This window comes from Equus asinus, chromosome 21 (genome assembly GCF_041296235.1).
Source record: "Equus asinus isolate D_3611 breed Donkey chromosome 21, EquAss-T2T_v2, whole genome shotgun sequence".
NCBI lineage: Eukaryota > Metazoa > Chordata > Mammalia > Perissodactyla > Equidae > Equus > Equus asinus.
In genome coordinates, this window is record NC_091810.1 from 77,769,930 (window position 1) to 77,784,235 (window position 14,306).

The window sequence follows — 14,306 nt, forward strand, 5'->3', positions numbered from 1 at the left end:
TTTGTCTCAACGTGATGAGCATGTTACAGTTCCCTTTTCTGGGGAAATCTTCAAGTACATACACGCAATTGCCAAGATTCAACCAAAGGGAGAAACGTGCACACAGAGGTTTGGGTGAGTCTGGAAACTGGTCCAGGGTCACTGAGTACAGGCTTCTAGAGGTGACTTCAGAGAGTGGAAATACCCCAAACTTTCCTTCCATACAGTCAACTTGCCTTGATTGAGAAGGGAAGGAGAAAGCTGCCCAGAGGGCTGGTGGCCAGTGTTGGGTAGTCTGTGATATATTCGGGCTGCTAAGTTAACAAGCGGTGAGGGCTCTCCTGTTTCACCCCCTAGAGGATTTCGGAGAGCTGGGGTTTTTGTGACGGAGACCTGGATAACCGGACCGGCCGGGGAACAGTCAGAGGCGCGCAGAGGGCGGCCCCGCGGGACGAGGGCGGAGCGGGCGCCGTTGCGCTGACAGCCGCTGCAGAAAGGGGGCGGCCGCGCCCATTTCCTCCGCTCCGCCTGGGCCGGAGGGATCCGCAGCGGCGAGCGGCGCCTCCCGGGTGTCGGCCCCGGCGCCCCCGACCGCGTCCGGCGGTGGCGAGACGGTTCCGGGCGAGCCTGCGGCGGTCGCCACCCCTCCGGACGCTCCGAAGTCCCCGGCGCGGTGCGCATTCCGGCTGCCCGCATGGACGCGGCGCTGAAGCGGGGCCGCTCGGAGGAGCCGGCTGAGCTTGTGCCGTCTACCCGGGACTTGGAGGAGGAGGAGGAAGAGGGGATGGAGCAGGGGCTGGAGGAGGAAGAAGAAGTGGATCCCCGGATCCAGGTAGGGCGCGCGGGGGCGCCCGGAGCCCGGCATCTACTCTTAACCTGCCTTGCAGTCCCCCAGTGCCTGCGGTCCAGGGGACAGGGTGGCCACGTAGATCTGGGGGCGAGAAGAGAGGGTTAATACTCGGTTTCACCTGGTTCCTGGGGACGCTGCAGTGCCCGCGTGGACGCTGCCTGACTCTGTTGCGGGAATCCCACTCGCAGATCCTTGGCAGGATCCGAGGGTCGTCGCAGCGTGCCCAGCGGTTCGGGCGGATGTGCAACAAAGGGAAAAAGGGGGCGGGGGCGCCATGCGGGTATCGGGGTACCCCCGGCCGGGCTCGCGGCGCCGCAGGCATTGCACGGCCTCCTGGCCCCGGGAGGTGGGGTCGGCCGGCCCGCGTGGGCGCCGGACCCGGTGGGCGGGTCGGCGAGCCCGGGGGGTGGGCGTTGTCCGCCCTTGCAGCGTGGGCTGGCACTGGTGCCCTGGGTTTGAAGTCCTCACCTGGCGGAGGTGCCCGGCCTGAACCATCTTCCTCCTCCTCTGATTCATTGTTAGCAAACTGAAGGGTTTATTGTCACCACTGGCTCAACCCTCCGCTTGGCCCCAAATGGTTTAAAACATAGCTTTTCCTTGTTACGTGGTCGGCTGTGAACAGAAATCGAGGACAACTGATGGGCAGAGCTGACGTGGGGAGAAGGCGAGGTGATTGGCCTGGCTTTCTGTGCCTCCATTTCTAAGGGAGATGATTAAAAAACAATTTCCAAGCCGAGATCTGGAAGTGACAGTTTAACCTCTTCACCCTCGAAGCGAAAAGCAAAGCAAATCCATTTTCCAAGACTCATTTTTCTACCTTTTCTATAAATCATTAAAAAGAAAGATTATATATATATATTGCTTTTCAGCATGCTCTGCAATTTCTGGAGCCCTAATTGGTTTTTCAGATCAATTAAAAGCTCATTTAACTCAGCTGTTGCTGTTTAAATGCATTGTTTTGGCAGATTAGCAAGATAAAGATCAGATGGAAAAATCTTTGCATTAGGAATTCTATTTAAAATCATCAATTTGGACTACTAAATCTTGTTGGTACAGGAATTCTGTTAACAAGACCCTTTGTTTTGTAGAGTAAAATGAATTAACTTCATGCTGGGTACTTTTTACAAAATGTCAGTTTGTAAATGTTTATTTAAAAGATCAGGATTAAAGCTAGTTTGTTTTTTTTTAAATTAAAAAAACCAGCTAGGTAGGTTGAATAATAGGCAGTTTGAAACGATTGTCATCTCTATAGAAAAATACTCAACCGCTGATCAGTCAATGCCAGAATTCTGCCCTTGACTGAAATAATTTCCCTAGGTTTATACTTTTGGCTTGGCCTTGTTTATTTTCTTTCATTGTCTTTTTCTGCAAAGTCCTTGCTCTATGGCGGAAGGCGCTGTTTTGATTTGCCCGCTAAACCATTTGTAACAGATGGGTTTACCTGAAGGCATGTACCTGGAATAAATAGTTGACATTCTAAGGAAAGACAAGTTCCTGGGACCTTAAGACATTTTCAGAAGGGACACCATCAAGAAAAAGGCTTCAGAGATGCTGGCATTCATTTGCTCTTCTAGCCAAGGCTTAACTGTCTTCCTTGGGAATCATCTGACTCGTCCCTCTTCCTACAAATTGTGCTGGAGTCATTTTGCAGGTAATGGACTGACTCATAGGGAAACAAAAGATGAATCCCTTAAATCATTTTTTCTCCCTCTTTTCTTCATTAGGGAGAACTGGAGAAGTTAAATCAGTCCACAGATGACATCAACAGACGGGAGACTGAACTTGAGGTACAGAAAGCCGAGCCCCTGTTCTTGGTGAGGTGGTGCCGTCCCGCCGACACCAAGCTGGTTACTTTTGTTTTAATAGCTGGCGTCCCCTCCTCGAAGTTGAGCATCAGCCTGCTGTCTGACAGAATAAAATACACCACGGGGCCTGGCTTGTGGGTGGAGCACATGTGGATCCAATTTCACATGTTTTTCATCATGGAAGCTCCATCAGGCCGAAAAGCAAGAGCTTTACACACGCATAAGACCTCAAGTTAATGTGTCTGTGGAAAAGCTGGAAGGACGGAGGGGAAAATGAGCTGAACTCGTTAGTGGAGAAGAATGAATGAGCTCATAAAAATCTAAGTCTTTTAGGGCGGTTCCTTGCATTGGGGCTTGGAAGCATTGTGTGTTTCCTCAGCCTTACTCCTTTTTTGCCTTTCCTGCCCTAATAATTTTCCCCTTCCCACCTCCCTGCTCATTTCTTTATTGTCTGCTTGTGTGTAGAATATAATTATCTTAATGGTAACGAAAAGCTGTTTAGACTGAGAAGGGCTTTCCTGCTGGGCAAAATCTTGGGAGACTAGACGTTGATTTGAGTTTCCTGAGCATCTTTCAACCTGAGGCTAAACAGATTAGCGTTCTTCACAGCTACCAATTAGTCCCCATCCCTTTTCAGTAGTGGTTGGTTTTACCCCATCGGCAAATTTGAACAACCCCGGCGTCTGTCTGAGAGCCTGGGAATGACTCTGTCAGAGAGCTGAAGGAATGCAGGAGCTGTTGGCAGGACCTGTTTCTGTAGCAGAAGAAATAGCAGGGAAGGTCAGCAGGAAGGGCAGGAAACATCTGGTCCCTGGAGTGAGGGTATGGTGATAGGAGAATACCATCAGCACTCTGGCATCCTTGATTTGTGGCTGTTTGACCAGGCCCTGGAGGTACCAAATGTAGATATGGCAGTGGGGATTGAAAGCTTCTTGTGCTGGGCTGTGTGTGAAGGGTTATGCCAACCCCTCTCTTTTGGTTGTAGGTATCCATGAACACTGGCTGCCCTTCTCCCCCAACTGAAGTATAATCTGTGTGTTGATAACACAGATGAATCGAGTCTCTCTGTTGGGCAATTGAAATCTCTCAGAATCTCAGATTTCTAATACACTAAACAACAATGACAAAAACTCTACCATTTCTATAGGGATTAGAGTTTACAAAGTGTTTTTTTTTTTTTTTTTAAAGATTTTATTTTTTCATTTTTCTCCCCAAAGCTCCCCGGTACATAGTTGTGTATTCTTCGTTGTGGGTTCTTCTAGTTGTGGCATGTGGGACGCTGCCTCAGCGTGGTCTGACGAGCAGTGCCATGTCCGCGCCCAGGACTCGAACTAACGAAACACTGGGCCGCCTGCAGCGGAGCGCGCGAACTTAACCACTCGGCCACGGGGCCAGCCCCTACAAAGTGTTTTTATAGGCTTTATCTCCTTCCATTTTGTCACACCAGCCTAGAGCTGGGCTGTCCAATATGGCAGCCTCTAGCCCCATGTGGCTATTTGAATTTAAATTAATTAAATTTAAATAAGATTAAAAATTCAGTTCTAGTAGCCACATTTCAAGAGCTCAGTAGTTGGGGCTGGCCCCATGGCCCAGTGGTTAAGTTCTTATGCTGCACTTTGGCGGCCTAGGGTTTCGCCAGTTCGGATCCTGGGCACAGACATGGCACTGCTCATCAAGCCATGCTGAGGTGGCATCCTACATAGCACCACCAGAGGGACCTACAGCTAGAATATACAACTGTGTACTGGGGGGCTTTGGGGAGAAGAAAAAAAAAGATTGGCAACAGTTGTTAGCTCAGGTGCCAATCTTTAAAACAAAAAAGCTCAATAGCCACCATATTGGACAGAGCGGGGAATTCTTCCATCACTGTAGAAAGTTCTGCTGGACAGCGTGGGCCTGGAAGGTAGGGAAGGCAGGGACCACCTCTTCTCCGGGTGAGGGCGAGGAGGCGCAGTGTCTCACATTTGATGGTGTGGCAGAGCCCGTCCTTTTTCATGTCCCCTCCGGCTCTCGTATTCTACCATCCCAAATATGAATAGACAAGTTGGAAATAGTCTTTTGTGGGTTGTTGTTTTTTTTTTGCAAAGGATTGGTTTATTCATTCAACAAATATTTGTATGCCTACCGTATGCTGGTCACTGTTCTGGTAGTGCTTACCTTCTGAGGGTAAAATTGGTTCATCTGGTAAACTCTTTTTTGCCCCAATTTCTGAATACACTTAGGTATTTGTGTGTTGCAGGAAGCCACGGGACAGGTGTTTCCTGCCTTGCTCTGGAGAGCACTTGGCGGCAGCAAAGAGAGGTGGTCAGGGCTGGCTTGTGTTGGGTGGCTGACCCTTACATGGTATTATTATAACCAAGATGGAGTCATAGAAATATAGTGCAGGCTACGTAAGTCACTAAAACTCTTCCCTCGTAGCCACGTTGAAAAGTAAAACGAAATAGCTGACGTTAATTTTAACCTATTTTCTTTAACCCAGAATGTCCAAGATAGTAAAATTTCAGCATGGAATCGATATAAAAAAATCACTAATGAGATATTTTACACGTATTTTTGTACTAAGTCTTCAGAATCTCATGCATATTTTACACCTGAAGAGCATCTCAATTTGAACTGGTCACATTTCCAGTGCTCAGTAGCTGCACATAGCAGCGGGCAGCCCATGTCTAATAGGTGTTTCCGGTCAAACTCACAAAGGAGCGGTGGGATTTGACCCTCAGTGCAGGCTGTCTGGACGCTTGTCATGCTGCTGGAGCCTGGAGGTGAGGATGGTGTCTGTGCCTGCCGTGGGCTGTGTTCCTTCAGCCAGGCACTGGGTACCACCCTTGTGTCAGGCATTCTGGGCCACTGCAGATATGTGGGTGAGCGACACAGACAAAGGCCTTGTCCTCAGGAAGTTTTCGTTTTAGTTGGGGGTGAGGGGCGCTGATTACTAATTGTAATAACTACAATAAAAGAGCGATGTGATGGGGCTCTGGGAGAGGAGTCCCCAGAAGACACCTGAACAGAAGCCTGCAGAGTAAGAGTGGCCTTGTGCAGAGAGTAGCAGATGGAGAGAGCCATGGGGGTGGATGAGGAGAGCGTGCCAGAGGATGTGGGACAGGAAACAGCCATTATAATATACAGTCACTTCTCATTGTTCGTGGTAGTTGTTTTCTATAAAGTCGCCGTGAACATTGAATTAGTGAATACTGAACCATTGCTCCCAGGGGGAAATGTAGAAACCTTAGGTTCCTGTGAGCCTCTGGTTACAACATTTTCACCAACCAATCAACACATAGCCTTGTTTTATGTGTGTTTCTGTTTAAAGACACCTTATTTACTATATATTCTTGATTCATGAACGTTGAAGTCACGGGCAGCAGCACTGTGATTCCTGCCTGAACGGAGCCCACCTAGCACACATTTTCTCCACAAGGCACATCACAGCCTTTTTGGGCTTGGGGACACTGGGAAGCACTTCAGCACTGGGCTTGGAGGCCATTTTAAACAGCAGAACCACCACCAACAGGCACAGAAATGCAAAAACCGTGGCAGTAAGTGGACCGTGTAAGGACCTTGTTTACAGGATGAGCGCTGAAACAAGAGGCAGAGCGTCGCTTCCTTCACCCTCAGCTGGGAATGTGCATGTTGGGTGATTCACATTTTTTTGCCACGTTGTGCATATCCACGAATGGCTGTAGAAGCGCCACGAGTATTGATTTTGGAGTTAGAGATAAACGTTAGTGAGTAGGCAAATTCGCAAATATGGAGGATCCACACATAATGAGAATCGACCGTGTGTGATTTCGGAGCCTCTAGGGAGGGTCTTTTGCGGCTGGCGTTTCCTTTCCCTTTTGATTATGATCCGGAGTGCCCAGTGGCCCCCTGACGTTGTCTGAGTCCGACTAAAGAAATTGGTGACCAGGTCTGTGGCGGCTGCTGCTTGGCTTGTAGACCGTGGTGCGGTTGTCTCTGGGGAGCTGTGGCCTGAGGTGCATGCCTGGGAGTCACCTTTAGGATCCCATTCCGTGTCTCGGCCATGTAAATAGGAGATTACCAAAGGGCCAATGGATGCCAGCCGCCTGCCGTGTCGTCACTTGGATGTCTGCCTCTTCCTGCAGCCTCGGTTCGCCTCTGACCTTGTTTGAATAGCGTTATGTCTGCTTTGCCCTCTGATTTATGTCAAGAGAGCCAGGCTTTACAAGCTGTGCAAGCAGTAACCTTTCTACCAGAGAGACCCTTGGATATAAGCCTGAGGTTTAAAATTAAGAAAGTGGGTGTGTTTTCCCACAGACACATTGATTAGTCAGCTTCAATTATTAATTCCGGAGTATTTTTTGAGGACCAGCTATGTGCTAAGGGCAGTGTTAGGTGACGGGGAGAGGGCAGTGAAGAGGGGACAGAGCTCACTGTTCTCCTGACCCTTACCTCATGGAGCGGGAGGAAATTCAATAAACAACTAAAATATGCAGTAGGTTGCTGGCGATGTGTGCTGGGGAGAAAAGCAAGGCAAGAGGGAGCTGGGCATTGTGGGTATTTGGGGCCAAGGCGAGGGAGGGGGTTGCAGTGTTATGTACGGTGGGCAGGAAAGGCTCTCTGAAAGCCTGTCTGGAGACAGTGAGCCTCGGGGCCGTGTGGGGGAAGAGCATTTCAGCCAGAGAGAACAGCCAGTGCTAAGCTGGGAGTGGGGCTTGGCCTGGCTGAGGAGCAGCCAGAGGGGACCGATGTGCTGGGGGTGGGGGTGAGTGATGGAGAGAGGAGAAGGAGCGAGTCAGAGAAATGGGTCATTCACTGTGTGACAGCCCTCGCAGGTGAGGCAATGCAAGCAACTGTGCTGATGTAATTTTACAATGCACATTATATAGAACTATCTTTTTTCAAATGTTTGTTAAAAAAAGATGCAACATGGGATTTCTAAATCTCATTGTGATCAAGAGTTGCAATATCCCATGCCAATTACTTATTTGTAACCCTGATGTGTAGTGTTTTTGTGATTTCCCGTGCTTGCCCTGAAGGCGCGCTGTCCCAGGGCTGTGCAATGGTCAGAGAGGGGGAAGGACATGGCCAGGCCGAGCCACCCACACACAGCTTTTCCGAGTAATCAAAAGCTGGCTTCTTCAGACCGCCCTTCCCCAGGGAGGCAGGAGCAGTTAATTGTAAATGTTCATGCTCTTTCCCTCACTGCTTGGGTGGGGATGGTTTCTGGGCAGACTTGTTTAGAAAAGTATTAGATTCTGGACATCTGTGTTCCCCAAACTTGCGTAAGGCCTGTACCCAGAATCTGCCTTGTACTCCCTCCAGAAACCAGCAAACATTTTCTCTCTCTTTTTTTTTTTTAAAAAAAAATACTGTTTTGAGCTTGGAAACTGGGGGGACAGGGGTTGGGTAGGAGAGGGAAGATGGGGGTGAATTTGGAGGCAGCCAGGCCTCCCTCTCATGAATTATTAACACAAGTCAGGAGAAGAAAGAAATTCATTTCTGAAAGGATAGTGTCACATCTTAGACTTTGTCCTTCAAGATCTGTGTGTGTGTGTGTATGTGTGTGTGTGTATATATGTGTGTATGTGGTGTGAATGGATGCGCACTAGGGGAAGGCCGTGTAAGACATCCGCTGTGTTTTGAAGACAGCGCTAGGGAACGTGTGAAGTGATAAATGGACGAGGGGAAGTGAGGAGTAACTATTCCTTGAAGCTGGCACCAAATTCCAGGCCTGGTGGCAGGCTGCCCCGTCTGGGCTGGGAGGGCCCTGACCTCTTTGTACCCAGGTGAGATGTGGTTTAAGTAAACATCGACGTAATAAACACTGAGCCCCTCCTGTGGGCTGATTCCTGTGCGGGGCCCTCAGCGACCCTCAGCCACAGTCCTCCCCCTCGCAGAGCTTGGCGTCTCCTGGCTTCAGGCGTGCAGTTATGGAGTGACAAGGACATGCAGGTCCTTTGGGAGCCAGGGGAAGCTTTGTGGAATAGGAGGCCTCGGAGTTGAGGCCTGGAGACCCCAAGTCACGTGGGAGGGTCGGTTAATATCCGGAGCAGCCTAGAAGTGGAGGAGGAAGAGAGCTGACGGTACAGACATCACCTGCAGCTTGAGCAGTGATGGGCCGCCTCGGCCATTGGCTGGTTGTAAAGATAAACGCACTTGAGGTCTTTTCTGGGTGCTTCTGAGTGACCTGAGCTGGGGCTGCTGCTGTCCCCACAGCTGTGACCTGAGGTTTGGCCGTCAGAATGGTGGGACTTCGGGCTTCCTGCTTCAGTGATGGTCCCCCTGCCTGGCTGTTGGGATGTCAAGGGACAGTAACTTTTAACCCAGCAATTGTAAGAACTTATCCTAAGGGAATAACTGGACAAGGACATAGGTCCAGTAATGTTCATTGCAGCATTGTTTAAAAATGTTGGGAAGTTATAAATCTAAATAACTGTCAATAGGGGATTGGTTAAATAAATGAATGCTCTGCACAGGCGATGGCTGATAGAGTCTAGGCCTTAGAATGACAGCACAGCTTGTTATTAACATGAAAAGACATCTGAATGGAAAAAAGCAGGTTCCAAAAGAGCGTTTAGTATGGTGCTATTCTAAAAAATATGTTTATATGCATAAGAATGCCTGGAATAGGTTACACACCACTTGTTATATCTGGTGAGAGATAAATGATATTTATTGTCTTTATACTTTTCTGTATTTTCTGAGTTATTTGCACTGAATTTGTATTACTTTATAGTCAGAGAAGAGAAAAACCTAAAACTCAAAGCTTGGGGAAGCGGAGGGTGGAGGGCAGACTGACCTTGGCATCAGGTGGTGAGTTAGAATCTGAGGTCTGCTGACTTCTAGGGGCGCTTGGCCCCTTGGAGCCTGAGTCACGTCGTTGGTGAATTGGGGTTGTGATTCTTGCCCATGTCACTGGGTGGCCTGGAGGACAAGAGGAGATACTGTGTGAGGGGTGCTTTGATAACTGCACAGCCTGGGTGAGGGAGAGCCGCCTGCGCATGGGGCTGGCAGGGAGCACTGAGGACCCCCAGGAGCCCCATGCAGAGAAGGCTCCTGTGAGATGTGTGTTGGAGCCAGGTTCGCCACAGGGTCTGGCTGTGGTTCTGCTTTCCTCCCTCGGGACCCGCATGACATTTCTTTGTCAGAGACTGGCTCTGGGCAAAGGGCCGGAGAGAGGACTTGTCAGGCCGGGATTACAGCCAGATGGACTTTGCAGTCACTGGAGTCTTTGCTCTGTGGCTGGTCTGCTGGATGTAGAAATCAATTTGTTTCTCCAAGAGCCTGGCTTTGTTAGGGTGTGTCTGCTCCTGGGATTTGTTTGGCATATAACAGGTGCTCAATAGATATTTGAGTGAATGAATAATAGCAGATTACCCCTTCATGGCTGTGTGACCTTGGGCCAATTACTTAATGTCTCTGGGCCTCATCCCAATGATGGTGCATAGTGAGCCATCAATAAATGTCATTGGTGCTGTTACTGGAGCAGGGCAGGTGAGGGCCATCCTGGAATGCCTTGTGTCCATTCTGGACTAGTTTTCCTGCCTGTTTTGGCTCCTAACTGCCCTTCAACAGTAATTACTGCTAATGATGATAATGAGTGCCTACTGTGTGCCAGGCTGTTCCAAGCACTTTGTGGATATAAACTCACTGAATCCTCAGAACACCTCTATGAGATAGATAATATCGTCCCTATTTTGCTGATAACAAAGCTGAGGCACAGAGAGTTCCAGAGTCTTGCTCTAGAGCAGTTGCTCAACTTTCACTCTGTTGACATAGTGGGCCGGTAATTCTTTGCTGTGGGGTGCTGTGCTCTGCATCATAGGAGGTTTAGCAGCATCTACTCACTAGATGCCAATGACAGCACCCCCACACCACTTGTGAGAACCAAGCATATCTCCAGACTTGTAAGTGTCCCCTGGGGTGCAAAATTGCCCCTGGCTGTGAACCACCGCTCTAGAGCAGTGCCATCAACGTCCAGCGAAGTGTGCACCCACAGCCTGGCAAGACTAGGAATTTGTTAGAATTGCAGAGTCCTGGGCCCCACCCAGACCTAGTGTATGAGAATCTCTGGGGGCAGGGCCCGGGAGGCTGTCTTAACCAGCACCACCTGTCTCATGCATATTCATCAGTCTATATTCCCGTCATTCGTTTATTTGTCTGGCTCCACTACTAGATGCGGCCCCAGGAGGGAGGGGCCGAGGTTCCCCTCTCTGTGCCGCCGCATCTGACACAGTGCCTGCACACAGGTACCATGAATGTTGGAAAGAGTGGATGTTAGTTTGTGGTTAGACTCAAACACCCTTGTGGACTCCTGGCTCTTGTCATTGTCACACACAGTGTCCTGCAAAATAGGCAGGTCCCCTTACTGTAGCGGCTGCTCTGGGATTGCATTTGTCCCCAAGCTGTTCTTCGACAGGGCTGACCCTGGACACAGTTGTGACACAGGTAATGCATGGTCTGTGTTCTCCGTCCCCTCCCTGAAGTCCCTCACGTACAGAGGTCGTAGCTCATGAAGGTGAAAGATTCTGCCTTGTTTGGAGATGCTAGGGTTTTGGGAGTGGCCTTTCACATTAAAAAAGGATGGCGTTTGTGGATATAGACAAATGGCTATAATCTGTTTGGTGGAAAAAGAATTAGGTAATAAAACTATAAGGTATGGGGCCTGGCCCAGTGGCCTGTGGTTAAAGTTCCCAGTGCTCCACTTTGGCGGCCTGAGTTTGTGTGTATGGATCCTGGGTGTGGCCCAATCCACTCACTAGATGTGCTGTGGTAGTGTCCCACATAGAAAATGGAGGAAGATTGGCAAAGAGGTTAGCTCAGGGCGAATCTTCCTCAGCAAAAAAATGAACAAAAAAACTATAAAGTATGTATAAAACGACTATGCATGTAGAGTAATGTAAAATCATATATACATGCAGTAAAGCATATGTGCATATGAGAGAAAAAAGGTCTAGAACAGAGTGATTCACAGTGTGGTGCACAAACTATGAACTGCTTGTAATCAGTTGAAGTAAAGTAAATACGTAAATTGAGACTCTTTAGAAACCTTTTTCAGCAATTTGACATTGCTGTGACATCCAAATGGCATTTCACAGCGTATTTTTATTGTATTCTACGGAAGTGTTGATTTGTAGTGGGTTGGGGGAGAAAAGATCCATTACCACATAGTTTGAGAAGCATGGATCTAGAAAAATGTACCCTCAGATGTTACTAGTGGTTATTGGTAGTGGCTAAGAATGCTGGTGATTGGGGGCTGGGCCGGCCCGGTGGCGCAGCGGTTAAATTGGCACATTCTGCCTCTTGGCAGCCTGGGGTTCGCCGGTTCAGATCCCGGGTGTGGACATGGCACTACTGCTTGGCAATCCATGCTGTGGTAGGCACCTCACGTATGAAGCAGAGGAAGATGGGCATGGATGTTAGCTCAGGACCAGTCTTCCTCAGCAAAAAAGAGGATTGGCAGTAGTTAGCTCAGTGCTAATCTTCCTCAAAAAAAAAGAATGCTGGTGATTTTTATTTTTCATTTCTTGGTGTTTTCTGAGTTATTTACAATGGCCATATTTTATCATTTTCATAAGCCGGGGATGGGGGTGGAGAAAGAAGCATTATTTATAAAAAGATGCCTTTATGAGTCAAAGAAATAAATTTCTGTGGAAGGAATTTTAGGAACTATGAAGGCTGGTGGGAAAAAATGTTCGGATTGGTAGTCCCTGCCGTAATTGTAGTAAACCGTGATGTTGGTGGGTTTGCTTGGTGAATTACTGTATTGTTAAGCTCTCATTGTGGTAATTCGTGGAGGGCTGAAAAGCACTTTCAAGGCATTTTAGGATTGTCTACCAAGAAACCCTCATTTATACACTTATTTATAAAGGACAAAAAAAATCACGCAGATATAGTAGTGGAAAATATTCCAAATATTAAGACTATTTAGAGGGGCCGGCCCCGTGGCTGAGAGGTTAAGTTCGCATGCTCTGCTTTGGCAGCCCAGGGTTTCGCCGGTTCGGATCCTGGGCCCAGACATGGCATCGCTCATCGGGCCATGCTGAGGCAACGTCCCACATAGCACAATCAGAGCCTACAACTAGAATGTACAACTATGTACTGGGGGACTTTGGGGAGAAGGAAAAAAAAAATGAAGATTCGCAACAGTTGTTAGCTCAGGTGCCTATCTTTAAAAAGAAAAAAAAAGACTGTTTAGATATTCAAACTTAGTTGCTGTATGTATTTGAGTATTAGTATCATTTCTAAATGTATGAAGACTAGTGGGCCCATATAGGCTCTCTTGCAACGTCGTTCACTGTAGCCACGTCAGCTGAAGGATACTAGTATGGACTGTTGGCTAGAACATAGAAGTAGCTATCTAATATTGAAATAGACTCTATTGCCTTAAAAAAATTGACTCTCTTCCTCCTAAGCTCTAAAGACTAGTGAGATAATACGTAAACTTTCCCGGCCCTTCAGCTGGAACCCATCAGAGGCATGTTGGTGCTTGCTAGTGTAGGGCAAGCAAACATTTGTACAATGACATGATAGAAATCCCAAGTTTATCCAAGATGCCTTTTGTCTGACTCTGAGGGGTCCACGGGTGTCCCCACCTCGAAAGAAGACGGGCCATGGGGGTTGATGGATTCATTGCTACCCCAGTGGTTGTTAGACTTGTCAAACCCACAAGTTGGCAGAGCACTGTGTCTCTGTGGACTGTGGCCTTTTAATATGAAGCTGTTATTTTTCTTTCTGAGCATTTATTGTAAGGACTTTTAATGGAGTAAGGGGTGTGTATGTGTGTTTTGGCTGGACGAATTAAACATCTATTGAACCTCATCCTTTGGCAGGCATCCCGGTTGTCTTTGCCCAGTCCTCTCCTTTGAGAGTTACTTAATCTGCCTATGGCCACATAGATGTTTCCAGCAGTAAAGACTACATCACTTTTATGCAATGCATTTTAACCAAGGGTCTCATGATAATTTGCAAAGCAGCTCTTAGAGAGCTCAGAATCAGCTTCTTTCATTTCCTTAAAGGAAGATGGAAAAAAATTTTGTTCTATTCTTGCCTGATTTTTCCTTTGCTGTGTTTTGCTGGATTATCTAAGAGATATTAATGTTTGCTCTGACAGAAAGAAATTGCTGGTGGGGAGACAATGAGAGGAACATCCGCTGTTTATGATAACCGCAGCCGAGCCCGCTTAATGTAAACTCTTTTATTGTTTGCCATCAAACGCAGCCGCAGCGTGATGTATGGGGTTTGGTTGTCTTCGTCCACCCTACCCTTTTGTTGCCAGCATGCAAAAGGATTCAGCTTCATTCTGATAGATTTGAAGCCTACAGCTTTAATGCTCTATTCCTGGGTTTTTGGCTTTATTGAAAGAAGGGATGAAATGGGGGTGTTGTCCTTCCTCATTGTTCTAGTTACTATTTCTACCTAACAAATTACCTCAAAACGTAGTAGCTTAAAACGACTGCTTTATTTTGCCCATGATTTGTGGGTCAGAATCTGGAGCAGGCTCAGCTGGGTGGTTCTTGCTTGAGGAGTCTCATGTGGTTGGAATCGGATGTCAGCTGGGGCTGTGGTCATCTGAAGGCTCAGCTGGACTGGACTCCCAAGGAGGCGCGCTCCCATGTGTGGCAGTGGACACTGGCTCCTGGCTGGGAGCTCAGCTGGGGTGGTCAACCAGAGTGCTGACATCTGACCTTTCCAGCATGGGGGTCTCAGGT

The 14,306-nt window shown here is 48.1% G+C and overlaps 1 protein-coding gene across 2 annotated transcripts in view; it reads left to right on the forward strand.

The window, feature by feature from the left end:
* The first annotated feature begins 60 nt into the window (after positions 1 to 60).
* The window catches only part of SH3BP5 (SH3 domain binding protein 5), a 71,307-nt gene continuing 57,061 nt past the window's right edge, over positions 61 to 14,306 (forward strand). Inside the window, exons 1-2 of one of the 2 annotated variants that reach the window (XM_014859462.3) lie at positions 61 to 811; positions 2,554 to 2,616. In XM_014859462.3, the coding sequence (XP_014714948.1) occupies positions 674 to 811; positions 2,554 to 2,616 (201 nt within the window). In that variant the 5' untranslated portion in view covers positions 61 to 673. Of the gene's footprint in view, positions 812 to 2,553; positions 2,644 to 14,306 lie in introns of both variants that reach the window. The other variant, XM_014859461.3, reaches the window with a different exon arrangement.